The sequence below is a fragment of the Bactrocera latifrons genome, unplaced genomic scaffold (assembly GCF_001853355.1).
Source record: "Bactrocera latifrons isolate USDA-ARS-PBARC rearing strain unplaced genomic scaffold, ASM185335v1 scaffold_25, whole genome shotgun sequence".
NCBI classification, from domain to species: Eukaryota; Metazoa; Arthropoda; class Insecta; order Diptera; family Tephritidae; genus Bactrocera; species Bactrocera latifrons.
The window spans coordinates 14,306-41,704 of NW_017536074.1; the positions used below are offsets into that span (position 1 = coordinate 14,306).

A 27,399-nucleotide genomic window follows, 5' to 3' on the forward strand; every position below is an offset into this window, starting at 1 on the left:
TACAGTATGTATTTGTCACATGCATAAGCAGATATTGGTTTATTTATTTTATTTAATGACACATGTATATTTATTAATTACTATCAATTAGCTGTAATTGCATTAAAATTTTACGTCCACATTCCAGTTTTGGAAAAAATAATCAACAATTCGCTTAACTTTCTACCAACTTTCAACAAAATAAGAAATATACGAAAATGATTAAGAAAAATATTACACTTTCAATAATACTTCGAGTATTGCATAATTTACATAATTACGTAATGGTGAAACGCCGCTCACACAAGCACCTACTAAGCGCTGCCGATAATGCATCACACCAAACATTAAATAGCGTTTATAAATCCTGCTATATCGTCTTAAGTCCATTCATTCAAATTTAACCTATTTCGCTATAAACAATGCCTAAATTGCAATTAATTATATTTAAGTTAGAGTAAATTAGTTTGACGTTTTCGATTTTGGCGAGTTCTCCACTTTATTTTCACGCACCATTGTCAGCAGTTGTAGCATCATGAGCGCTTGCACCTTATCTAGCGGGTCCATGAAGCCGCGCTGCAGCCACTTAGGGATGGTAGTGCGCGCGTGCGCGAAACCGAGCTTATTCAATATGTAGTCAATGCCGTATGGCTCAATGGATTTGCCAGCCCACGAAAGCAGCCGCACAGTCGGTTCCAGATGCCAAGTCTGGCACTCAAAATGTCGCCAGTCGCGCACAAATGACTCCAAATCTATAGATTTACCATTTATGCCGGGGCCATTTAACGTTGCGGACGTTGTCGTGCCAGAGTTACTGCCAGTGGGTGATGTCAGAGTTGTGGCTGCGGCGGCTGATGTTGACGGCGTTGGCGACGCTAGTATGTTGCCATCCTTCTTTTCCACATTAAAAGCGGAAGCTATATTCGTTTTGCTGTTGCTGTTGGCATTCAAGCTGCTGCTGCTCTGATCCAATGTAGTGCTCGAAGCGTTAATAGACGTGTTACTGATCGTAACAGCATTCGTAGAGGAATTATTACTCGCGGAAGACGAGGATGCCATATTGGCATCTTTGAGTATTTCGTCGGTTACATATGGTTTCAGTTGACTCTTTAGATTCTGTGAAAGATTTGGCGAGGCAGCACGTACCGACTGTCCACCGATCTGCTAATAAAATAAAGTAGATATGGTTAGCAATTTTCGATGTAATGCTAAATCTATGCTAGCCTACCACTCTCTCCTTCTCCTTAACATACGAAGTTATCAAATCATGCAGGAAGAAGAAGGCATCTGCATCTACAGTCACGAAAATATGGTCATCAAACTCGGTTATGAAACTGCAGAGCACCTCTGGCTTAGTTTCTGTGGGAGGATATGAATATGAATTGTGATTTGCGCGCATATTTGCTTCCCATATTCATTTACCTGTGGGTTCCGGTGTGGATGCTCCTTGTCTGTGTTCAGTCTTGAAATTCAGTTGCAAGCTGGGCAATGCAAATATCACCTCCCGATTGTGATTGTGCTCCTGCGTCTTTGAAGTATTGCTTGCACTGGCACCTGCGGCACGTGTTCGCTCGATGGAGTTGGAGGCAATTTCACGATCACGTTCCAATATCGGAAAACGATCTACAGCTGTCACATGGAAATATAGAATCAAAAATGTTCTTACAAGTAATATTTTAATGAGTTTTTACAATAACTCACAATCAATTTCACTGTTAGCGAACGCGTAGTGGAACCACTCGTTGAGCGTTTTGAATTGTGGTGGGAAGATGATGGTACGTGAAATTCTGCTGACAATTGCCATGGAGTGGTTTTGCTGTTGCACCTCAGTGGTCTGTCCCAAGCAAGAAGTGAGCGTCTGCGTTACGAAGACATCATGTGTGTCATGTGCCTGATGCGCTTCTGTGGCGAAATTGATGGAGGGTGATTTCAAACTAAACAGTGCCCACGACTTCGACTTGAAGTTTAAGCCATGGAAGCAGGCTAATGAGATGTTGTTGCCATGCAGTTCCACAGTGCCACCGAGCACATTGCCGTTGCGTGGCAGACGTGTCACCAAAGTGGGTACCACGAGACCGATGGCCTGCTCGAGCGGCTTTTGCCAATGACGGTGATGGCGTGCATCTGTGTTGCTGATGTCAGCCGCATTGGCGGCGGCGGCGGTATCAACGGTACCGTTGGTTGTCGCCTTCTTTTTGTCGCGATTCTGACGTCGTTTCATGCTGGCGTTGCGCTCGTGCAGGCGCGGCTCGAGACTGGAAAATACGCGTTTCGACGATTTGAATTGTTGCGTGAAAAATTCTTCCAGCTTGTAATACATCTTCAGTAAGTCAGCAGTGGTCGATTGCGAAATCATTATTTGCAGCTGATGAGAGAAGAAAGATAATCAATTTAATATTTGAATTAATCAAGTTGCAGAAGTACGGTTAGCCTCACCTGATCCCATGACAAGTCGCCATGTATGAAGATTATAGCACGCGGTTTGGTGGTGTGGCCACCTACAGTTATCACGCTGCCGCCATAGTCTGTGGTGGACAACGCATTTATAGAGGTCTTCCATTCGTCCTTCATCGCTGCCGAAAACGAACTAATGCGCATCATTAATACCGATGTACCCATATAGTCGAGGCGTAGCTCCAAAGCCATAAAACTCAAACGTATGGTATGGTAAGGTTCCACACCGGATTCCTCCTTAATATGAAATCGCGTATTGATTTTATTCACTTCAAAGCTACCACCGACTATGCCGCCTTTGGCGTCCAGTGAAGATCCACCTAGATATATGCCAATGTACATATTTTTGTAGCCAGTACTGCCAATAGAGAGCCTGCCATCCGACTGGAAATCTTTGGTTAGCCACACCACATTACCCATTACGTTGCCCATATTCATCTGTACATTCAATTTGGTGAAATTCACCGCAAATAGTACGAGCGTTTCCCAAGCGGTTATCTGGTTCTTCTCCGAAGGAGGTGTGCTTGACGAGTCTGCGCTGGAGGACTTACCTAATGTGCGTAACTTGCGTACCGCGCCCGAGTGTGGTGCCTGCTGCGGTGGTGATGATTGCGAGTCGAAGTCCAAACGCATTTTATCCTTGCCGTAAAATGCCTCTGCCGGTGACTTGGTACACTCGTAACCGGGCATCTTGAAAGCTTCCTTGGGTGTAGATGGTGTGCCAGTGGGTGTGGCAGGCTCTGTGCCGGCCATATGTTGCATGCTCAAATCGCCAAGAAAGAGTCGTCGTACTATGCGCCGACGATACCAAGCTTTTGGAAAGGCGAGAATTTCGGTTAGGCGACGCATGTCATATTTAAATGAAGCGCTGCCAATGTCAACAATAGTAGAAAACCTTATGACTGCGCGCGATTGATCCACAGAACGTTTGCTCATCACAGCGGGCTCGACGTAAATCTTGCGGCAACGTGTTAATTGGAACTTCACAAATTCCACATTTATGCTCAACGAATCCTTCCGCTCGCTATCCGAGAGTGGTGAAAACTGCGCCTCTTTTACATTGGTCTTTTTGCCACCGTAAGGATGGAAGATGTAGACATTGAAATCCGCCAGACATCCGGTAACACTATAAACAAGTGGAAATAAATACTTTAGACATAGTTAGACAAAAAGCTTACCTCAAGCCACCTGTCGGCTTTTTGTCCTTTTCCGATGTAGATTTATCTAAAGTGTGTTCCTGTTGACCTGCTGGCTCTTCATCACCCGAACGTTTAGAACTGAACACAATATCCAAACTGGGTAACTGCAGCATGCATTCCACACGCGACACGGGCAAGCAAGAGAAGCGGAAGGTGGATGGTTGCATGTGGAAGTAAACAATAACATCCACGGGGAACGACGCATATGTGACATAGTTCGTGGGCAGTATATCCAAGTTCACGGGATTCGCTGAAGGTGTTTGGGCGCCACTTAGATCCGGTGTCTTTGTTGGTATAGGCTCCAAAGTCTGCTCAAGGAATTCCAAAATGTGTGGCGAGATAATTGTCTCCTCCGGTATGCTTTGCAGCGTCATCCACGCAAACAGTGACGCTCTCTTGTTGCCCAAACGACGAGCCGTTGAATGATGGCTGTCGTTGCTCATGCTGCGTGTATTCTCCGTAAAATCGGTCACTGTGCGCGACTGATAGTGTAATTTGACATCCAAGCCGGGAATATGAAAAATTGTGAGATCGGAGAGCATTGCATTGCTCGATGTGTTGTAGCGCAATTTGCTCTTATCACGTTGACGCCGCGATGGCGTCGGACTACCCCAGTCATTGCCGAGGCTGCGCTCACGCTTGTGAGTCTTTCCAGTGTTTGATCCACTTAATTGCATACGATCTTCGGTAGTTTCTTTGGTGTGCAGCACACACTTGCCCGAATTAACGAGCACCTTAATGTCAAGCTCGAAATCGATATTGGGTTCTTGCTGTTTCTGTTGGTAGCCATGCTTTTTACGCATTTCCACTGAAGTGCCGTCAATATCCATTTCACTTGGCGTCGATTCGCCGTGACCTTCCTGTGTGCGCCAATCAATATCTTCACTGTCCGTGTCAGCATTGGGCAACGAGGTCTGACGCATCGATTCGGAGAAGGTCACACGATTAGCCGGACATGTTTTCAACGAAGCGCTGCGCGAATGACCAGAAACTGGCGTACTCTGCAAACTGGATATCTCATCATTCGAAGCTATCGGATCTAAGCGACGACCCGTATATGGACCGGGCATAAGAGTATCTTCTGTTGGTTCGCGATTCGTTGAAGCACCTATGAACGAATATGAGCGACTGGACGTTTTCATGGGTCGTCGCAGTGATGGGCGTTTCCATTTCTGTATCATATCACGACGAAAATATTTGTAACAAATCGCTTGTAACTCTTGCAAACGACGCTCCTCATGCGCAACTGTATTATGCGATGCTCCCAATGTGCGCAAGTCATTGATGATTTTCAGTTGTTCCGCCATCTCTTTTTCCATCATGAATGAACGCTTCTTCGAATCGATGGTCGGATCGAACACGAACGATGGCAGATTATCAAATTCACGTCGGCGCACATAGGTATCACGGCAGCTGTGATCGCCCTCGTCACTGTCCGGTGATTCCATGTTAGTCTCTTCCTCCTCAAAACCGGTCAACATTGTTAGTGTGTGACCAAGTGAGGAAAGTTGCTTGCCAATATTTATATCGAGATGTATGTCAACACCTTCCATTTGCCATTTCACATTGAGCAACCACTTAGCATTTTCCATCTTCTTGGCGGCAGTGGTACGCGAGCAAACCTCATATGTACCCTCCGAGACAACACACACATTCATTATGGGCTCATTTACATTTGGTTTCCAATCATCAAGTGTAGTTTCAAAGTCGTCGGCAAAGCGCAGACACAAGCCTTGAAATTTGCCTTTGGAGACTAATGACCCAGAGTTGCATGCAGATATTATCGTGTTTTCCAGAGTAATAACTACTGCGCCCTTGCTTTCAAAGTCATGGTAAGAGCGTGTACTCCAAGGCTGCGGAAAGCACATATAAATAAAATAAGTTAAATATATACTTTGACGGTTGTAAAACAGCGCGAATCCACACTTACGTTAGCCGGTTGATTTAGTGGCACGCATATGCCCATATCCTCTACAGTCAACTGCAAGAATAAGGTGGACAAGTTGGAAGCGGCAATGTTGCTGATCTGCCCAAAGGCCACGCGGTCAAAAGCCTGCAGAAAAGGAAGACAAAGAGTGAATAAAAAAAATTACTTTAGAAGCTTGTTCGAGCTTACCTGTGAGCTGTCGTAATTCAAATTGGCGCGTTTCTCTGCCCAGTATTCGTAGGCGTTCTTGTAGTTCAACCAAACCAGAATGGCTTTGTCTACGGCAATCGGTTGTATGTAAAGTAATGGACGCTTCAGTTTTAGTAGCACCAATTCTTTGTCCTCATTTAGGAGCTCATCTTGGAAAGCATTACGCAAACCGATCGTAGTGTGAAAGAATGCATATTGTTGAAACTCCGGCTCGGCTTCATCGAAGATTACATTACGTATAATTTGGCCAAGTGAGAGATTAAAATCGATGTGTGCCTTGCCAAACATTTTACGATCATTGCCTTCGCCCAGATTCTTTACACGATTGGACAAATGCAGCTCCAGCGTACCGGTCTCAAAGCGTACAGCTGATGAGCAGGGCGTTGTAGCTGTCAACTGTATGCGTTTCATCGAAATATTGATCGAAAAGAGTATACGCTTAAGTGACGACTCCTGTACGCTGGCCGTATCGCCACTGTCTTCGGACCAAAGCGGCACAGGCTTCTCGCCGCCGTAAACTTTCTGCAGTACTTCATTTATTTCACGCATGAAAACCTTCTGCACAAATACTAGATGATTTAGCAGATCTGTGGTCAAGCAACGTTCAAATTCACCAATCTCGGCTGATGCATTCACATAACCACCGCGACGCAAAACAATGCCCTCAACGCGTTCGTTTTCCTAGTTAACCACAAAAACAAAAATGTGATAACGATAAAATTTGATGCATTGGGTTTATTATAAGGGAATAAATACCTCCTGTCGATGCTCTGGTATGTATTCCGCGCTAACATGTACTGGTGGCAACGCGATGCAGGCCTCCGATGGCAAGTTCATCTCATTCTGTATAAAAAAACGAAAAGTTACCAATGTGTTTCACAAATCTTCATTCAACTCATTGAAGGGTGGTGATCTTTACTCACCCGCACCTGTATCTTTGTATTGAAGCTGAGCGTGTGTGTCGGCAAGTCAATGACGAATTTCGCACGATTGCCTGTCACACCGGTCGAACTAACACAATTCATGCGATACTGCGCTTGTAACGAAGGTAAGAGAGCTGCATTTATGGATAAACTGTGGAGCAGAATATTGAATTGCATGACCAACGGTTGGAGCAGACCATTCTGTTGCGGTGGCAATTTGTATTGTGGTGGTGGTTTCTTGTTGGGTTGCTGGGGATGCGTCTTCTCTTTGGCATCGACGCTTTTGCCAGCGCTGCGTGAGTGATATGGCGACTCTGGTTCTTCGGGATTGTGTGCTCGCGAAGCCGAACGACCGGAATTGCGGCCGACACGCAACTCTTGTAGTGTCGAGCTGAGCTGCTTCGAGCTACGAGTCATCATGCCATGCAATGCGACGGGATGTTGCGGTATTTCAATATTTACCGGACCGATGGAAAGCAAACCACTATTCTTATCTTTGCCGCGCTTGGTCAAGCTAGAGTACAGTGTCTGACATTTTCCCACAGTTACTTTAACGACAGTTCTATGCGAAATGTATTGTTATTAGCATAGCGGATAGAGAAAAATAATAAAGTTGACTTACTGTTGATTTGGTGCAACACCTTCTAGTAACACGATCATGGTGCGGCCTACTTGACCAGTTATTGAGCACTCCAGTGAGACGGGACGTGCTTTTTTACGCCAGGTGGCGCTGCCGTTCAAAGTGGTGATTTCAGCTTCCAGTTTTAAGCCGCTCAGTGTCGCCATTAAGCGTGTCTTATGAATTTTCGCAACGGCGAACACCACCAAACGTGTCTTTTCCTGCGATAAGGTCTCTAATGTTAAGAGGAAAATAAAGAATATTTAAATTTAGTGAATACTTATAATATTTGTATAATTCCAAAGTAGGATTAAACAACTAACCAACAAGCTCACGATGCTGCGGCAATGGCGTTGGCGCGCTCGTGGCATCATCGTCATCGTTGCGTGTATCTTGCCGCATAAATCCACCGACAGGCGTTTTCTTCACACCATACTTGGCAGCATCATGCACCTCATTAGACATGGAGCTGCGCTGCACGGTCTTCGTTTCGGGCATTGTACCATATAGTTCCAGCAAGTTGTAAATCGTTTTCCAGCAGTTGGGCGTTTGTAGCAGTGGCTGTATGCCATCAAACCCGTTTTTGGTAATTGTGTTGTAATCACCACTAACGCTGGTGGCGCAAACGCCATTAAGGGAGGCTTTGGACTCCAGTGATAGTTTGAACATGTGCTGCTCGCTCACAGAGGTGGTAGGGCTGTCACGTAAAGGCGAGGAACTGGTCTCATTTAAATTTGTGTAGCCTGACAGGAGAATGTAGTTAGATTTTAGTTGTATATTTATAAGAAAATATTATATTTACTAATACCTAGCTTTCCTTTAACCGATTTGCCAGTTGAGCGTAGTTTTTGCGCAAAACTTGAGGGTCGATTGCGCGCATTTGGCGAGGGTGTCAGTTGTATTAAGGGACCAATGCCACTTGGGCGCACTCTGTGTGTATACAACAACAATTATTGCATAAAAATGTATTTATAACAAAAACCAACATTGTAAATGTGCTACCTGCCACCGATCGGATGTGTCATGGATATCATTTCATTGAATTTGTCATAACGCTCATCAGAAGAGTTTTCAGTATGTGCAAAGCGATCGGATACTGAACCAAAACCGACAATGTCATTGGGTTCGGAAGCTGAAAGACATATTATTACAATTTTTGTTCTCCATTAAAAAAGCGAAAATATTTTACCTAAGCTACATTCATCTTTCGCATGTGATTTCCTAACCAAATCCGGCTGCTGATGGAACTCATTTTGCGCTTCCTTAACGTTCTGGTACATGTTTGTAATTTGATGTAGGAGACGTAGTAGTGGCATATTGACCTGTTAACCAAACAAAATAAAATATATTAACAAAGTCAGAATTCTTAACGTTTTATATATTCACTGCTGATTTAATGAAATATTTAAAATTTATGTCGAATATTCCAAAGTTTAAAATTATATTATATTACTACAAACAATTGAACGCTAAAGAGAATATATATATAAAAAAGCAAGAAAAAACGTTAATTTTGACTGGACCGAAGCTATAGTAGCTATAATAATAATTAACATTAGTCTAAGGCATGAGCAGGCCTTAAGATGGCTACAACCAAATGGAATCCGGTATCGTAAAACCGGCTGCCGTGGGAATTGTTAAAAGAGCTTTCTTCAAAAGCGGTTATTGCATTTCAGAAGTACGCATTTTCTAGATTTCTGTGCACTCACCTGCTGTGATATGTAACGTATATTGAGGCTCAAGTTGATAACGGTGCTGGTATGTTTTTTCAATTGTCGTCGAGACATATAAATAACATTTTGACGCGCCTGATCGACCATACCATCGGATTTCTTCAACACCTCCAACTCAACCCCGACGCGTTCACACAAAAACAAAGGAGTATCCATCATGATTGATTGCCGTCCATTTGCCTTCTTATTTATTTTGGCGCATTTATTCTTCTTGTCACCAGCCTCGCTTACAACAATATCAACACGTATGGAGTCGAAGGTGCCGATGAGTGAAAGATTGGTGCCGAAATTCTCCAAGGATGAAATGTCTGCAAATATGTAAAATATGTTTCGATTTACTGTTGCAGTTCTGAATAAATATGATTTATTATTACCCGCATTTGCGAATTTGTTCACCATCTGCTGCGGCATTACACCCAAGCATGTGAGCAATGGTTCGAAAATCAAATGCGCATCGAGCAGTTTTATTGAGTCCTGCAAAATGCCACCGCGCATTTGACCAGCGCCTGGTAATTTCACCGGTGCCGGCCGTATTATTTCCGGCTCAACAGAATTTTCTTTCTTTTTATTCTCCTGCTGCTTGGCCATCCAAAAGTACAAGTCCTCTTTTTGATTTTCCGGACCGAGCCAAAATTTATTTACCGAATTGCTAGAACTCAATGAACCCTCCTGCAATGCACCATACTCTGCAATACGCAAGCCATCACAATTATATGCACACAATAATTTTGAGTAATGAAATACAAACCGAATTCCGGCACCTGCTTTTCCACTAGTCCAGAAATAATCGGCAGCATTTGTATGCTGGAACGAGATGAATTTCCATGTGAAATATTCGAACATTTGCTATGTGCTTTGCTGCAATAGCAACAAAGACCGAGGTGTAGGCGTTGTGGACACATTACAAAAACAGAAGAACGCATATTTACACGGCAGCGCACAAGTACATAGAGTTTATCATATATACATATATATAGCAAATTGAGCGCGGGTACCAACGCATATACAAAATGAGAATAAAAATGAATTTCGAATAAACAATCAACAATATGTACAATTGTTAATAAGTTTTAAAATTAAATTCAAATAATGCAGCGAAATTAGAACTCACCCTTTTCGTGTCGAATGTATGTTGGGCGAAGCTGAGTTTGATCTTTGCGCAGCGCCATGCAGCGACGCCTCATTGGCAAAGCCCATGCCAAATTGTGAATTATCTGTATATGTTTGTTGATAAATGTTCGAATTAGAAAATATACATAGAGTTACATTACAACAAATTGAGTATAGCTTGTACAGCTTGTGCTATAGACATGAGTGCCACCTTTTTGAAATGCAATCGCGGTATTAGCGTGTGCAAAAGTGTCACAAAACAAAGCGCAAAACAAGAAGAAATCAAGAATAAGTGTGTAAACGCTGCAGACAATCATGTATATATTACAAAACTATACGGTTTTTGATAGCTTGAAAAATATTGTAAAATATAGAAAATTAAATAGAAAAGTTTAGTGTGTGTACAGAGCGTGATCAGCACATTTCAGCCATGGCATGAAGTGAGACGAAACACAGAAACATATAGAAAACAAAAATAAAACAATTTACGAAACTGAAAAGGTGCTAGACATAGTTTTTGAAAATGAAATAAAAGATAAAAATGTAAAAAGCAGTAAAACACAAATAAGTTGGCTGTCCCAGTACCAAAGCAATATAAATATTGAAAATATAAGTAGTTACTAATGCACAATGTGAGAAAGAGAGCGAGAGTGGGAGAGAGCATCAGGTTGCAACCATAAACTGAAATGCGCTCAATCAATTATTGAACAAAAGTTGAATTATTGGCACGGGTAGAAGCACCAAATGTGTGCAGCAAAGAGCTACGCAATCTTCATAGTATTTGTGAGCTTTAATGTACATGGCGCTTGAGCCTCAAATATTCTTATAGCTATTCAAGTGGAGAATAAAAAATCTGAAAAGCTTCAGCTCAAGAAAAAGTAATAAGAGCAGAATATATATGTATGTAGTTTAGGAAAGAAAGTGTATACGTGATCTCCTCGAATGTCATTATATAGCATGAGGGGAAAACGCTGTGTACGTTTGAGAGGTGGTTAATCAAAAATACCAATATGATTTCGATGATGCTGTGTTTGCCCAAGTAATAAAGCATTCTCACTCTCTTCGGGATTATCGACGCCTGCCGCATAGACACCCATATCGGCTTCACCTTCACATTCCGCATCATCGCATTCCTCCTCCTGTTGCGGAAACGAGAATGTCACATTTATGGGACGTGCCAATTTATTCTTGTATTGATGCTCAAAAAGTATGGGATTATAGAGCGTATTCTTCCACTGACGGCTTAGCACAATGACACCCTAAAAAAGCACAGAGGTTCACAATACGTATGCATTAATAATAATATTTTTTAGCTTATAAGGACCTGTCGCAAAGTGTTTAAATGTGGCACATCGCTTTGTTTGAATATTTGCTCCACCCTTTGGACGCCCTCGTCCAACACCAGTTTTTGCATTATGTAACAAAGCTGACAACTGGGATCCTCTTGTAAAGTTTTCGATAGCAATGTGTAATTATTGGCGTAGCGACTCTGTTTATGAAAGAAATATACACTAATGTACTAGATAACCTCAAACTGTGCGTTAGTAGTTGGCAAACCTTTTTAATTTTCGGACTGCGCTTAATTTTTTCATTATCCAGGGCATCCGCCATTAGGCAAGCCGCTATGGCTGTCTGCCGTGTGTGCAGAGCGCGCATAAGCGACACAATCTTTATGGCCAAACGGTTGCTGGGATTCATCCATGCGGTGATAGCAGGGGATGCGGTGCTCAAGAGATTCCAATCGAGTCTGAAAGGTTAAGTTAAAGTGAATCTTACATGATAGCTCCGCCTTCATATGCTTACCGGGTTAAATCAATTTTTCTTGTAATGGGTACGCAAGGTGGCGCTGCGAAATTGAACCAAACGGATTTCAACTCAATTACACACGAAGAATTTTTTTCCGTTTCCTTCACATTTGGCGTCTTCTTTTCGAGGTTATTGTCTTTACCACCGTTTTTACCCTTCTCAATATCTTCCTCGGCTTGCACCTTTGTGTTGGTTTTACGCCCCTCGCTCATACTCTCTGTGCGTTCGTGTACAATTATACTTTCCAAAGCTGTTTGGAATTTTTCCTTTGGCGTTTTAGGTGTCGGCGGCTTTTTAGTAATTAAGCGCCAAGCTGCTTCGGCTTTCGAGGTCGTGCCGACGTCTGCATTCACGCTGCCCACCAAATCGCTTATGTTTACACCACGTGCTGCCTCGGTGGCACCTTCGGCAATCTCAGCCAGATCTTCTTTAGTATTCTCAGACTTCTCGAAATGTGAACGCTTCACAATCTTGACACCCACACCCTCTAGGCCGCATTCAAACATTATATAGCCAATACCTTCAATCCCAGTCGTACTTTCGGGCATCTTAAGCAATTCAAATAGGACTTTACTTTTATGTTCGGGTATGGCGGTGACAATTATAGGCGACTCTTGACCACAACTCGATTCGGTTTTGAGTCGGCGCAATTGCACATGTGCCCGACCCACGTCAAGTGTTATTACCAATTCCTCCAGTTGTTTTTCGGATGTTTCGATGAGTATGGGCTCACCCTGTATATTGTCTGGGCGCGTTTGTGAAGACAAGTGCGCTAAGAGTGCACGTGTGCCCTTCATGATGCCTCCTTTCTTTTGGCTATTGCCCGATTGCACAGTTTGTTGTATGTATACGTTGTGCATGGAAGCGCGTGTCGTTTTACCCAAATGAAACTTGGTCGAAACGCCTTCAATGTAGAAGGTCAACAACGAAACACAACTGAGATCCTACAAAGAACAAAACATTGAATTATTGCGACAATTACACAATCAATGCGTATATAATGTTTCACCTGTACATTATCCAACGCAGCGACCGAGATGACTTCTTCAATTATGGAAGATTGTAGCATTGTGATGCTAATCTTCGGTAGTACAATCAGTCCCTGGGTCTTTGTCGATATGCTCTCTTCGTAGACATCACTGAGAAATGAGTCCCCAGGACCTTGTAGATTACGCTCAGTTGTTGAGCGCTTCGAATTCGAATGCACCTATGGAATTAAGGAAATTGTAATTAATAACTTTAACGTAGAAATATGTACGTGGTACAAGTGCTTACCTGCGACCAGTAACTCAAACTTTGATCCCGTTTGAGTATATTATCATTCTGCACTTTTGCAATACACGAGGCGTGTATATGATTGACGACGGATAGCAAATGCAGTGAAGATATCGTAGGTATACTGGCTTCCACCATGCTATTGGTAAAAACGTATTTAATATAGTAGGAATAAATTAGTAGAATGGTAGATACAGTTACATAACTCTTCACGTTTAATTGACTATTTCATCTTCCAAATATGTACTATATTTTCATATGTACGATGAGAGAGAGATATTAAAGAAATATATTTTTGTGGAAATTTTAAAGCTGAGTACAGCTTCTAACTAACACAACTCTAACAGTCTCATCTTTTAAGGCAGCATCTATGTTTCTCTAAGCTCCTTTCTTATACACTTAAAAACCTTAACACGTTCATCGCCCAAAACAATTACTTTCGCAGAAGAAATCATTTTATTGAACTTCAAATCCTCTGAAGCTTATCTTTATAATATATTAGCAATGAAAGAAAATAGTTTATATTAGAAGCTTTACTGCTGACACAGAATTTTTCTAGCAGATAGTGGGATAGTTCTATTTTTTTCAAATCCGGTATATAAAATTGAAACCGTATGTATTTATCTAATCTACATAAACTTTTTCCTCAGCGCTTCGATGTCATGGTGTTCTACATTCTAATTGTGACAGCCACATATCTTAAGGGCATAATAGCTGACTATTTGGAGTGGCGTAGCGATCGGTGAACGGTTATAAATAAATAAAGTGGTTATAACGGGTAATTCAAATCACGTCTGAGCCGTGTCTAGTAACAACGTTCTATAAATTATGTGTTTCCTTCGTAGTTGAGGGTGTACACGAAGACCGTGGAGAGTCGATTCGTATGAAACGACTTTGCGTATTTTATGTGGGGATCGCTTCGCTCTATGGGCTCTTGAAAAGTTGCAAGAAGATCCGACGCTTTCGAGCCAAATTTTCTTCAGCTATGAGGCCCATTTCCGGCTCAATGGGTATGTAAACAAGCAAAATTCAAACATTTCGGACCAAAACCAACCTGGTGAGATTCAAGAGCTGCCATTTTATCTAGAAAAAACAACGGTTTGGTGTAATTTGTAGGCCGGTAGAATCATCGTTCAATATTTCTTCAAAACCGATGCCGGTGAGAACGTAACCATCAATGGCCACCGTTATCGTTTTTGATAGCCGACTATTTCATGAGTGAAATTGAATCAAAGAATTGATTGAGAGAACTCTTCGTTGAGCAGATGATGTCATGTTTTCGGCCGATCGATTGGCCACCAAGATCATGTGATATCGCACCCTTTTGGCTATGGGAATATGTAAAGTATAAAGTATTTGCGGACAATCCCGCCTCGATTCTGGCCAGTCCAAATGCTCGACCGAGTCATCGAAAATTGGACTCAAAAACCAGCGCAGAGCTCCAAAGTAGTGAACAAAGAAATGAAACGAAGAAAAAGTGAACTGTACAGTAATCGCTTTCCCACACTAACACGTCTTAGATAGATAGATAACTGAGGAATGCACTGCGACCATAGGTCTATTGTGCCCTCTCCTAACTCACAGGGACTCGCTTAGCCCTAGCATATTGACGAAGTTCAGTATTTTGCTGGGTGCTAAGCGAAGCGATGTGATCCCTATCCGGAAACATGGCTCTAAGGGCCTGAGACCTGCGCCTACAGACTGCAATGCAGTTGATTAGCAGGTGCTCCGGGGTTTCAGGGTCCCTGTAGCAAATCCGACAGTTGGCGCAAGATGTTAGGCCCATGTTGGTTAAGTGCCTTTTCAGCTTGCAGGGGCCGGTATAGAAACACGTCTTACTTTTACCTGTTTCATATTGAAAATCTGTTAACGAAAGTTTTTCATATCATAAATAAAGTCAAGATGTTTTCAAAACAATTTGCAAGAAATGTCGTATTACTTTCAAACAACAATAATTTACTGCATATTTATATTTTTGATGTGCTTGCATGGAGGAAGGTCACAATACAATATACATGTAGGCACAGTGAATAAGAGTAACAACTACTACCCGCCGATAAAAACTAATAAATGCGTATTTATAGCGAAGAGATCTGGAACCAAAGGTGGAGGTCAGCGATCCAACAAGAGGTCTAACTGATGCCGAAATTGATATGGCGCTGGACGATCTCTCCATATCGGATTTGAATGTGCTAAATAAACTTATTGACAGGCCCAATGCACCGGACTACGACTACGTCGATTACGACAGGTGAAGTTTAACGAAGATATACAAAAAATGTCGGTAAAAACCTATTTTTGTTTGAATTTAAAGCCATAACTATGCTTTGGGTCCACCGCGCGACCACACCTTCGACGGAAACCCTATGGATGACGATGCGAATCTAAATTACTATGATGACATAGATGAGCCACCGAGAGATGCGCGCAATTCTATGCATTTAAAAATACCGCGCAAGAGCCTAATGCCCTTCATGGAACAAACGGAGAATCAAAGAACGAAACGCGACAACGGGCACGAAATAAAACAGGCAAGTCGTTAATTTCGGGAAGTTATGAGATTGTTTTCAGAAAGTGTCACAAATTCTCTTCTCTCTATCTGCTAGGCCGCCGTGGACGCTGAGTATATACGGCAACTTGAGAACTCCTTTCCACGCGACCAAGAAGAAAATAATGAAGAGGGCGATGTCAAGAAGGAGCACATACGCGTGAAACGCAATTGAATGTAGAGTCTGAACTTTCAGGCTATACCACACATGCATTCATATATTACTTTCTAATTTATAACTTTATATTGTATGAGTTCAATAAAATTATATATTTATCAATAAGTGCAACACTGCAACGTTTAATGATACTCACCGCTGCAAACCTTCGAGCATTAGTGGTGTTAGAAAGACATTAACCTGACCCTTGAGACGTGCCACCACAGAAGTGCAGGCTGCACCCTCCGCTTGTAAGCTCATAAATTCGCCATCATCGAAACCATTAGTGGTCTTGTCGCTCTCCTCCTCTTTCAAAAGCACGCTGGGATCCCATGGATGCGACTTCGGACCGCCCATAAATGTGGCCGAACTGTTGCTGCCGGTGGCATTTTCATAACGGGGCACCACTTTGATCTCACGCCAGCTCGCATACAAATCGAAGTGTGGTAACATTTTGCTGCCTATGTACGTGAGCCCGCCATCTTCGTTTTCGTGGAACATAGGCGTGGAGAACACATCCGGACCCGATGGAAATGAACATGCCGTCCAATTAAAGCATTTCACCTGCGACAAATGATTTAAATAGCTGGCCATCAGTAGCGGTGAATCGATGATGGGACGATTCACTTGTTGATGCAAATTGACCAACGCGACATCTTCTTGCGAGGACATGGCCGAGATGAAGGAGTTAGATGAGAGCGATGGTGTGCCGGACGAAGAACCACGAGAATCAACCTGTTGATTAGGAAGCCGAAAAAGAAACACAACAAATTACATTTTCTCTTTTGAAATGTGTGGTTAGTGCGAAAAAGCTACTGTGTCGTGAGATTTAACAGGCGGCAAACTAAATTTGCGCTAGAAGAGTAACCAAACAAGCGGCATTCAAGACTAAATCAGTAATAAATGCACTAACAGGCGTCGCTCTACCGAAATGATAGACTCAAATATACAAATTCAGGTCGAAAGCAAACATTTATTAGCGAAAGAGACAAAAGTCTGCAGATTAACGGAATAAACGCCAAAATATAGATGCTACAAATTTTTGATATATTTACTAGATTATTATTAGAAGCATGCAATAAATATTTCACTTAAAAGATGAAAAAAAAAATTTACTTCAGTTACACCAAAGCTATGAAAAAAAGATTATAAAAAATCTTTTACTTGATTTTGATCGGTCAGTTTTAATGGCAAGTGGTCCGATGTTGTATCCAACAAATGAGCAACTTTTTGAAGAGAGAAGGTTTGCAAAATTCCAGATCGGTATCTCAAAAACTGAGGAACTAGTTCATGTATATACGGACGAACACACAGACCATATATTGCTCATTTTACTCGTTAAAGTTCAGCCTCGTCCGTCAACAATGTTCAAACCGCGCTCCTTCGAATAACTGCTAGTTAACCAGAACGGACCCAGATTTGCATACAAAAAGGTCGATCTATTCGGCAGCATGCCTCAAAATTTCTTGAGGCATTTTTTTACCACTATACAACAACAAAAATATAACGTTTGTCTGCCGCTTTTACGACAGTCGGTTCATGGTAAGCGAACACGTTGTTGTTATAGCAGTTACGTAGTCCCCGTTAGAATGGTAAGGATAAGCTAAGTTGTCGTCGACGTCACCTAACGGTAAGCCGAAGGAACAAGCTGTTTCGACATGGTCGGACCAAAGACAGAGGGGTATCAGATGAGAGGCGTTGGTGGGGCATGCAAAGAGGTATGTCATGCAGACACTCATTGCACGCAGGAAGCATAATAGATGTGTCGGAACGAGCTGCGCAAGGGTCACACTCTTCAACTGCAGTGGCCATTCAATGGAATGGAGTCGATGAAGGTATTGATGGCTGCACTGTGAATTGCGGTCAGTACTTGTCGGAAGTTAGTTGCGTCCGAAGTATGGCGTATTGTTTGACGCCGTCGACGTAGTTGAGGAATGATCTCTTGGTGTTCATAGGATTTCTACGAAAACACCACATCAGGAACTGCCTGGAGAGGAGTTTAATATGCTCCTTAACTGGGAGCATACGGACCTCACTATACAGGTGTTTGATAGGAGACATCAAGAGGCATCCTGGCGCGTACGAAGTGCAGTAGTCTGACAGGTGTAAAGCTTCCTCGTCTGTTTTCCACTGCATCTAGGTGACAATATAGGTACGGCGTAGTTAAGGACCGACCAGCCGATTTCCCTGTAAGTTGCCAACAACGATTCTTTGTCATTTCCCTAAGTGCTGCTGGCTAGCGACGTGAGGATTTTGTTGCGGCTCTGTACTTTGATGATAATCGTATGAGGAGTGAGGGAGCACCGACTGTCAAAAGTCACACCTAACATTTTAGGATTATTGACAGTCGGAATTTTGATGGCATTGACTACAATATTAAGGTCAAGTCTGTACTCCTTCGTCGAGTTAGTAAATATGGTGGCTGTGGATTTAATGAGGGAGAGTGTTAAGTTCCGTGCAGAGTGCAAGCGAGAAAGATCGGAGAGAAAGCCGTCTACCTTTGAACATGTGCCATCGATTCTATTGGCCGACGTCAATTCCGTGCAACCATCAGCGTACGAGGTGATAGAGCTCCCTCTGGTGGCTGTGGCAGTTTCGAGATGTAGAAGTTAAACAATAAGTCTTTAAGCGAACACGTCTTTTTCCCCGGTTAAGGACTGTCAACCGCCTCGAAAATTATTTGAATCAGCAACATAAAGTTAACATATAGTATATAGTCCGATATTAATGGTAACTTTTATGCTTCGAAAATTAGAATTCTAAGGCGATTGCGCTTGTTCCGACAAGAGTACTTACAATAACATAAAATTTTGCGGATGATATTATATTATAAAAAAAATTATATTATATATAAAAAAAAAATGTCGGTTATGAATGCGAAACCGCTATTTTCATTTATAAATAATTTATTAAGTAATTATATTAATTTTAGTATTTATAGGCGCAATGAAGCAACAAGTAGTCTAACATTTGAAAATGACTTCAACTATGCTCATGCATTTCAAATATAAATTCAAAAATAACTGTACAACAACAAAGCGCATGCGATTAAAGCTGAAAACACTAGCACACATATTCGGGAATTATTGAATTAGGTCGTTATGAAAAATACAAAAAAGAGCAAAAAAATCTATATAAAAAGAAACTACAACTAAATTGTAACAGACGTTGTTCAACGTATTCATAACAATTAATTTCTTTTTTACAATTCCAAGTTGGAAATAGAAAGACTTCTGTTGCAAATAGTAGTATTAGTTAGTTAGGATAGTAGATGTAACTTGGCGCTAAGTCTACTCACATCATGAATAAAATGTCGATACTCAGGTCTTGATGAAATATTTGATAGTTTTCTGATTGGTGTGGCAAGACCATGAATACGTCTCACGTCTTCGTTCTATGAAATTGATGAATTTTGAAAAGAATCGCATGTGGAATATTTTGTATATAAAGGTATATAGAGATAATTTAGGGGTATTCTTTGTTTTTGTTTTTTGGTTTTTAAAGGTTTCTTAGTTACGACTTAATTATACACAAAAACATGCATAATACATACTCGACTCTGTGATTATATTGTTAACAAACTTATGGGCAGTCTTTTCAAGTATTTAGCACAATAAATATGAAGTAATTAAGTTGAGTTTACTTTAAGTGAAGTTTAACGTTTACGAAAATATTTAAGCTAGAAAGGTTGGAAATTTATGTAAATTCGTTTGAATAGATTTTGAATTTTTTTCTTTTAATTTTTTTTTTTTTTTGCATTTTTAGAAGTTATATGAGTTTAATACGAAAATAATGAGAAAATTGCTTGAAAGCTGCAATACTAAATCATGTAAGAAAGTGGTGTAGGCATGTTTGAATACGAGTTTTTCTTTGTTCTCTAGAAGCGCGGAGCTCACTTAAACTTAGGCATACCAATTCGGTGGTGCTTTGTGGACGCTTCGGTAGGGTTTTGGATTCCGGTGCATGTATTTCCAAGTCGCTGCGGTAGGTGGAGAGCGTGAGGCCAGCATTTTCATTTTGCGCGCCAATGCTAAATAAAATAATGAGCAGAGAAGGTATAAATAACCGCAGATTTATGCGCTAAAAAATAAGCACCTTAAATCAGACGAAAACCGTTTCTTGCCGGAGAAGACTATGGAACCGTTGCGGTTTTTAATGGAGCCACCTTGCGACATCATATTCGATATATCCTCCTCGGCTGAGAAGAACATCTCGGAGGGATTCTCCGAAGTCAATGATATCGTGCGCTGCACTTCGCGCGTCAGGTGATCAGCGCCATTGGTAAGCGCTGTTTCGCCGTACTGCTGCATCGGCAATGGCAAATCGGCGATTTCAAATTCGAGCGGATGTGAGTGCGGCGCCGAGTGCGACATTTCATCGGGAATCTGGACACATACACAACAAAATATTACAAATATTTATATAAATAATGCGGACATTCACCTCCAACTCGTCTTCTACATCTGCTTCGCCGGTTAAGCGCGAATCGGATATGCTCGTTTTTGGTGGTGAAACGCGTAGTGTGTTGTTTTGCGACTGCGATTTGGCTGTATCGGAGCCACGCCGAAATGCCACCTGTAGCTGTGATTCATTTGAGTCCTGACGCAGCACCTTCTTGGAGGGGCTATCCAAAAGGCGCGCATACGGCACCTCAACAGAGGTTTGCCTGCTATTCGTAAACACATTAATGTGAAACCCAATTTTTCACCACACTTACTACTCACCTATTTGTGGTGTACGAATAACGCTTATTGCGTCGCTCAAGCGTGTTTGGCGAGCCGATGCTCTCGCGCGACTTGCGCCCACTAATGTCGGGTATTTCGATGGCATTGCTTATTTTTAGCTTTCCACCCACTTCCTTGCTGCCCAACTCCGATTTCTTGAGGCTGCCGTTACGCAGCTCTACGTTTGGGCGATAATGTTTGCCTTTACCGTTGAAATCGTTACTGTCGTGCAGCGAAACCGAATGCAAACTGTAGGGTGGCGTGTGGAACACCAATTGACCTTGATGTAGTATGCTTTCGCCAAAACCATAATCCTTGTTGTTGTTGATTATGCTAGAAAAGAAATTAAATAAAGTAAATATGGCCGATTTTTACGGGGTCCTGAAAGGGCTTACTAATAACGTGCTATGTTGTAGTTGTCCGGTATGTCTTGTGCGGAGGGTTTAAAAAATTTCAAGCCGTTACGATTGCTGCCGAAGAACGCGCAGCCGCCTATGCAGCCGCAGCGTGAGATCTCCGTGCCGGTGGAGGGTGGAGGCGCAGGCGCAGTATTACTATTGTTTGTAGACCACAAAAACCATAAGCGCTTGTATTTGGCATCGTGTTCGCGCAAAAAGCTGAAATATAAAATTTTACAATAACAAATTCAGAAAATAACAATATTGGTGAATACTATTATATAATATATTGATATATGTCACATTCACAACTTACTTGTGTTGCACGATATGCAACTTATGATCAGGGATGGGCAATGCCGACGCACCCTCAAGCAGTATCGGTCCCAACGAAGTGCAACCAACCTCGACCCAGTTCTCGAAAAACTCAGTCTCATACGCACGTTTACTCTCCGAGAAACTGTCGCGCAACTTTCTATTGTTCTCTTCACGTGAATCGCGACGTTGCGAAAATGAGTTTGAGCTTCGTTTCGGCTTGCCAATATGCTGTTGGGCTTGTGACTCGGATTTTATGGAATCCTGTTCGGAGCGACGCATTTTTCCCGAACGATTGCTGCCAGTGGTGTTGGTGTTGTAAGAGTTGGTGAGGTTCGAGTAAGAACTGCCGTTATGCATGAAGAGACGTAACAGTATAGACGGTAGCAAGCCGGAGATGCCAGACTTAACACGCTGGCCATGCAAATTGCAGTTAGCCAAACGAATGGGAGACACCTAACGAATAGAAGAACGATTAATAACAGTCGAACAATGTCAGATTGAAAGCAAATTACATACCCACGCATGCAAAGCGGTGCCGCTCTCAATTAGATACACATCTACTGCATCTATAGACACACGGGTCATTTTATATTTGATGTCTTCAGCTGAAGGGCATTTATATTTATTCTCCTCCTTGGTGTGAGGACATTGGTTGCTGGGCACGCCGTGATGACAATTACGTACGGTTTTTGGAGATTTCAAGCAATTTTCCGGATCCACTGCCAGCAATACCAAGGTCTCCAAGCCAACAACAATATTGCAAAGCTGTGGTAACGTAAGCTTTCCTGACAACTTTCCTAGCTGCACTTCAATTAGCCACGAATACTCCAAGGTGTCTTCGTCCAGTGCGCAACCTTCGTTACTAAACATCGCATGGCCGCGTACCTGCACCGCTGAGAGCAATAAGTGCCCCTGATTTATATGCTTATCGCGATTCGGACGCACTACCAGATCCGAAGTGATCAAATAAGAGGGACTAACCAAAACTTGTAGCGTGGTTTCATGAAAGCGTTTATTCATCTCGAAACCGAAGCGTTCAATCAAAACCACTGGGCATGGCGGATCGTTCTCATTGCAATTCTTCATCACATGCGCTTGTATGTCGTGTATGATCAGTGAAACTATCACTTCCAAGGGGCGATATAGACGTGGATCGAATGGCTTTTGCTTCTCCTCTGGTACAGTCACCTCCGAAATGGACTTTGTGGCAATGTCTTTATCTTTCGACAGCAACTGATCTTTCGGATTTGTTGTAGTGCTGGTTGAGGTGCTCTCCTTCAAATTAACATTGGACTGTTCCATGTCGGTGAAGTTTTGATCTTCGCCAAATATGTTTTCTTTCAAATTTATAAAGTTGCGTAACACGTTGCCGTAACACATCAGTACCGAAGAGCCAATCTCCAATTCGACGGTAACCTGATCAGCTGGTAGGGTGCTTGGTTCGAATTTGTGCTGCTCGGGTTTTTGCCAAGAGGATACAGGCGACTTTCGTATTTTAGGTATGCGCATTGGACTCAGTAGAATCTCTTCCTTTTCAGGCGTAGTGATATCGGCTTGTGGATCGGGACCCAACGGTGGCACAGGATGGTAAACATACTGTATTGATAGTGCTACGATCGGCACAGTCCAACAGTCTATCCAACCAGCGCTGTAGAAAGAATAAAACAGCAACAAATTGATAACAAAACGTTTGATTAATGGTCATTTTTTAAAAGTGTTAAGGGTTACGCACCTGCGTTGGCATATTTTACGCCACTTTTTCGTATACAATTCCGGACGGGTTTTTACCCGACCACCGCGTGTCAAAAGTCGCGCGTTTTCATCGATAGCTAAAACAATGGGACGCGCTGAAGATACCTCTGGCACATACAAACTCAAATCTAAGCCTTCGCCATGTATCCAAAATTTGAGCGTTACTGTTTTTGGCAGGAAATCATCGAATGGCAGCGCGAAGCTCATATCGAATACGTCGCCACAGAACGCCAAATGATTGTTCTCCTGATTCGCACTCGAACAATCGATCCAATTGTACTCGTTGCAAAGCATTAAAATTTCAAATTCATTCAAAAGTATGTTGAATTTACATGTGTATGGTACAAAGGTTAAAATGTCGGGTCTGGCTTTGCTAGCCCAATCCTCGATGAGATCCTGAAAGAAGCACTTATGTTTGTAAACAATGAAAGCAGTCGCTTTGCAACCAGTTAAAGCGATGCTCCAGTCCTGCGGCGCGTTCCAGAGAGTTGGGTAGTGTATGCGCACTTTATATTCGAGTGACTCCAACTCGGCTAAACTGCGGTACTGCAGTGAAGTGGTGGCCTCGACATGAAACAGTTGGCCTTGAATTTTCGAAGTGTAGCCATCAACGTGTGTTACCCACGGTATGGTCAACTCCACGTATGAGGCTGGTCCCACGGTAATGTGCATGGCGTTTGTTTCTTTATCCTTCGAAAAGAGTATATCAATTGTGGCTTCACTCAGCACACAAAGCGTAACATCGAATGATTGGTAGCTGCGCAACTCACCCGGCTTGGGTGTCGGTGTAACTACCATCTCTTGCCAATCGGGTGGATAGAAAAATTTGAAGAGATGATCACGTTGACGATCCGCCCATGGACCATAGCTAAAATCCGTGCCTTTCAAACACTTTATATTGATACCCCAAACGGGCGGCGACGGTTCGACGACATCACCATTGGCCAGAATAATTGTTACCGGTTCTTCTGGTACCAAACCCGGTTCGTCCATATAAAAATACAATTCCATTTGATTACACATCATAACGACAAATCCCTCGCCCATGTAGCGTGGCGGTTCATCCACCAAACCGGTATACTTTGGGCTGGGTGCAAACATGACCTTTGCATTCTCCACATTTGCTTTCACGAAATGCATGAAATGATCCAGCCGACACACTGCGGGTTTGGTACTGTACGTACAGTGCGCCTCCTCCACCGAAATTGACAGAGTTGTTGGTGTCAAGCGATTGCCGAACACAAACCGGCCTGAGCAAATATCCATCTTTATGACCGGTATCAAATCTCGCCAAGTAGTGGCTTTCATGGCTTCTGAATTTTTAACACTCTCGCGCTTACTTTGGCGCGCATTTTCCATGTTCATGGTGTGCTCTTTAAGTTTTGAACGCTCTTCAGCTGATAAATTATCAGTCTATAACAGTAGAAAAACGTTTTTAATCGGTTGTAAAAGGTGTTATACTTTATAATAAAAGCTTACGGGTATTAGGAGCGACGGCTTGAGTCCAAACGTTTTCTCCAGCTGATCATAAAGGTCGGAGCGGTTGTAAATGTGAAGCTCAAAACCATTTAATTGCACAGAGAGACGTGTATCCGAATGTGAAAGATCTTGAATATCGTTTTCAATAAAGTTGTTTCAATAATAAAATTTTAATAAATAACCAACCTTCGGAAACATCTTTGGGAACATAAGATCGCCACCAACGAAATATAAAATAACCATCTTGAACGCGCACTGAATAGTCGAAGGTTATATACACGAAATCACGGAACATGATTTTTCCAGCCAATGGATTCAATGCTACTGAACCTGAAAATGCATTACAACAAATTTCCTTATATCATGCTTATGTATTACATTGAGGAATTTTACCAATTTTGAAGTATGCGCCTTTTATGAACCATCGATTAACAATTTTTGTTATGAAAACTCCAACTAGGCGAGAATTGTAAAATGTTATATAGGTAACCCATGTTATTGACGTCAGTAGAGAGCAGAGTAGCCATATCTGGATAATAAATGAAATTAATTAATTAATATAAAAGAATTAACAAGTTAAAGAGTAATAGGGATAGTTCGTGTAAAAACTGTCATGTTTTTGTGATGATACAGTAAAAACCTTTTATTAAAGCCATTAATATATTAAAGTATGACATTCTAAGGATGTTATGTAAAACTTGAACGAGGAAGTTTTAAAAAAATGGTAATGGCACCAATAATTGAAAGGTTTCACAGAAACGAGGTTTGCTGTGCCCCTCATAATTGGCGTCGCATGTGTATGGCCGAAAAGAACTATCGAAATTTGTAGAAAAGAGATATTGATTCGAAAAAATTGTAAAATAAAAATTTCACAATCTTAAAAAAAACTACGCTGTTATCTCTTAAAAAATATACAAAAATTACGATCAAAATTTCAAGATAATCGGTGCAGAAGTTTTGGTGTGATGAGGGATGAGGATTAAAGCTTTGAATTACTCGTAATTTCGTAATTTTGCGCCAATCAACTTGAAGACACATGTTGTGTCTTTTAGATATTTATATTCATTTAAGCACGAAAAAACGAAAATAATTAAAAATACTACCCTACTTAAGAATAAAGCTTCAATTTCGTAAATACGAGTATGTATGCACAAGTAAATGTGTATCGTACTGTTATCGTTTCTGAAACCCATACTAATTTAAATTAAGTGCTCTACAGGTTGCAACACACCGGTATTATTTACCAACCACCCACACCCATGTATATGATTAAAATCTTTTTGACAACTTGTTGACTGAGGTCAAATACCCAAGCTTCATAGTAAACAAACACTTGTTTATATGCCGTCAACAACAACAAAAACGAAAATGTAAATAAACAAAACAGCCAAATCAAAACAAAACTTCTGCGCATGAACTGCTTATGTCAAATTCATAAACATTAACAGCTGATCCCTTAACTGTGTTTAATTTGCATAATTCGTAAGACAGCTAAACACATCTCTGATCGAGAGTTTGCATTCCTCTATACAGCCCAAACACTTGTTTACACACAAGTACTAATTATGCACAAGCGCGCTGCAAGGAATTTTAATCAGAAACAAAACATAAATTAAGTTATCTCTGACTTAGCATACACATACATACGCATATAAGTTATATACAAACGATGCTGTATTTACAATTTTACATATATACATAAATATATGCTTATTTGGTAGGCTTCCGGAAAAAAATAAGGCAACGACATCGCAATCATAACCCAAGAGATAAGTGTATATAATTGCAAGTACGTAACAGATTAAAACGAAGCCTAGAAATTCAATTGAGTGGAGCTGGATGGTAGGGCTAAGTTCCATACATTTGTTTATCAAACAAATAGACTCTCTCCTTTATCTGAACAAGCGATAAGATTTGATTAACTAAATAATATTAAAACGATGAATCATTTGTCATTGGTACTTACCATCGGAGCATCGATTTTCATGTTTTCCAGCGGTATGTGGCTGGTATTGTTCCAAGTTCCCGCTTCGGGAAATCCGAAGTTGTTATCAGTCTCTTCGATAACCATTTCCATCTTGTATTTGCCTTATTTTCGTTTTCTTAAAACTACCGCATTAATCAGTCGCAATTGATTTTACAAAAAGGAAAACATGCACATAGATAAGAAATATCACATCCCATCACCGTAAAATAAATACACTTCTTATTATATATTCACATTTTGTATAAACTTCACACATTCCAACATTATTTACTACTTAATATACTAATTTTATAGAACGAAATTACTGCAATGCAATTTTACACGCCCTTATTAGCAAGTGTTGTGGACTTCGATTTTTCCCACTTTTGGCATTGGGGCTGCGCCCAGTTGCCTTTGTAACTTTTCAACTAATTTTCAACGTTAATAAAAAGTTCAATTAGATTCGCACATGTTTTCGTTTATCACAAATCACTCGTCCTGTTTAATATCTAAGTTTTTCAGCACTTTTCGTTGCAAATAAATAACAATAAATGTGAAATTAAATTAAAAACAAATTGGGAAAATGTGCGTAACTACTCGACTAGACGACATCTTGTGAAAACTATTGACAACCGCTGTCAATTGATTGTCAATAGTGCTAAATGACGGCTTTTGGCTATGTTTCATGGGGAAGAAAAATTTGGTGATCTTTAAAAAAATAATATTGATAATAATTTATAAAAAAAGGCAACGTTTATTCGGGATATATAAAATATAACATAATTCTAACTATTGTTGTTACCTATACCCACAATAGAATAA

General features: G+C 41.4%; 2 protein-coding genes across 10 annotated transcripts; one reads left to right on the top strand and one right to left on the bottom strand.

Moving 5' to 3' along the window:
* On the bottom strand, positions 1–27,194 carry LOC108969374 (uncharacterized protein KIAA1109). Of its 9 annotated transcripts, none has more exons than XM_018934045.1 (39): positions 26,578–27,194; positions 25,005–25,140; positions 24,798–24,941; positions 24,612–24,739; positions 23,113–24,545; positions 21,897–23,028; positions 21,379–21,833; positions 21,060–21,281; positions 20,665–20,997; positions 20,384–20,606; positions 20,036–20,325; positions 19,853–19,970; positions 19,239–19,334; positions 16,098–16,675; positions 13,236–13,374; positions 12,970–13,167; positions 11,958–12,904; positions 11,712–11,901; positions 11,479–11,643; positions 11,161–11,413; positions 10,156–10,258; positions 9,793–9,902; positions 9,419–9,730; positions 9,021–9,352; positions 8,501–8,633; positions 8,314–8,443; positions 8,120–8,241; positions 7,635–8,054; positions 7,315–7,546; positions 6,699–7,254; positions 6,526–6,612; positions 5,749–6,450; positions 5,563–5,685; positions 3,612–5,485; positions 2,416–3,559; positions 1,681–2,344; positions 1,402–1,608; positions 1,208–1,338; positions 1–1,140 (listed from the first exon to the last, which is right to left on the bottom strand). In XM_018934045.1, exons 1-39 carry the CDS (start codon positions 26,686–26,688, stop codon positions 442–444), a joined length of 15,372 nt encoding a protein of 5,123 aa, XP_018789590.1. In that variant the 5' UTR covers positions 26,689–27,194; the 3' UTR covers positions 1–441. The 9 variants fall into 9 exon arrangements, with proteins under 9 accessions (XP_018789590.1, XP_018789584.1, XP_018789585.1 ...); XM_018934039.1 differs by having other exon boundaries at positions 1–1,143; positions 6,693–7,254; XM_018934040.1 differs by having other exon boundaries at positions 6,693–7,254; positions 20,384–20,609.
* Positions 15,141–16,043, top strand: LOC108969376. Its single transcript, XM_018934048.1, has 4 exons — positions 15,141–15,252; positions 15,320–15,486; positions 15,550–15,766; positions 15,842–16,043. Exons 1-4 carry the CDS (start codon positions 15,163–15,165, stop codon positions 15,956–15,958), a joined length of 591 nt encoding a protein of 196 aa, XP_018789593.1. The 5' UTR covers positions 15,141–15,162; the 3' UTR covers positions 15,959–16,043.
* Positions 27,195–27,399: the final 205 nt, after the last annotated feature.

Coding starts and splice junctions, on each gene's coding strand:
- LOC108969376 (XM_018934048.1), top strand. CDS start 15,163: ATGTCGTATTACTTTCAAACAACAATAATTTACTGCATATTTATATTT. Junction 15,253..15,319: donor GGTCACAATACAATATACAT/GTAGGCACAGTG, acceptor GCGTATTTATAG/CGAAGAGATCTGGAACCAAA. Junction 15,487..15,549: donor GACTACGTCGATTACGACAG/GTGAAGTTTAAC, acceptor TTGAATTTAAAG/CCATAACTATGCTTTGGGTC.
- LOC108969374 (XM_018934038.1), bottom strand. CDS start 26,688: ATGGAAATGGTTATCGAAGAGACTGATAACAACTTCGGATTTCCCGAA. Junction 25,141..26,577: donor TGAAAATCGATGCTCCGATG/GTAAGTACCAAT, acceptor TTTATTATCCAG/ATATGGCTACTCTGCTCTCT. Junction 20,326..20,383: donor ATGTAGAAGACGAGTTGGAG/GTGAATGTCCGC, acceptor GTATGTGTCCAG/ATTCCCGATGAAATGTCGCA.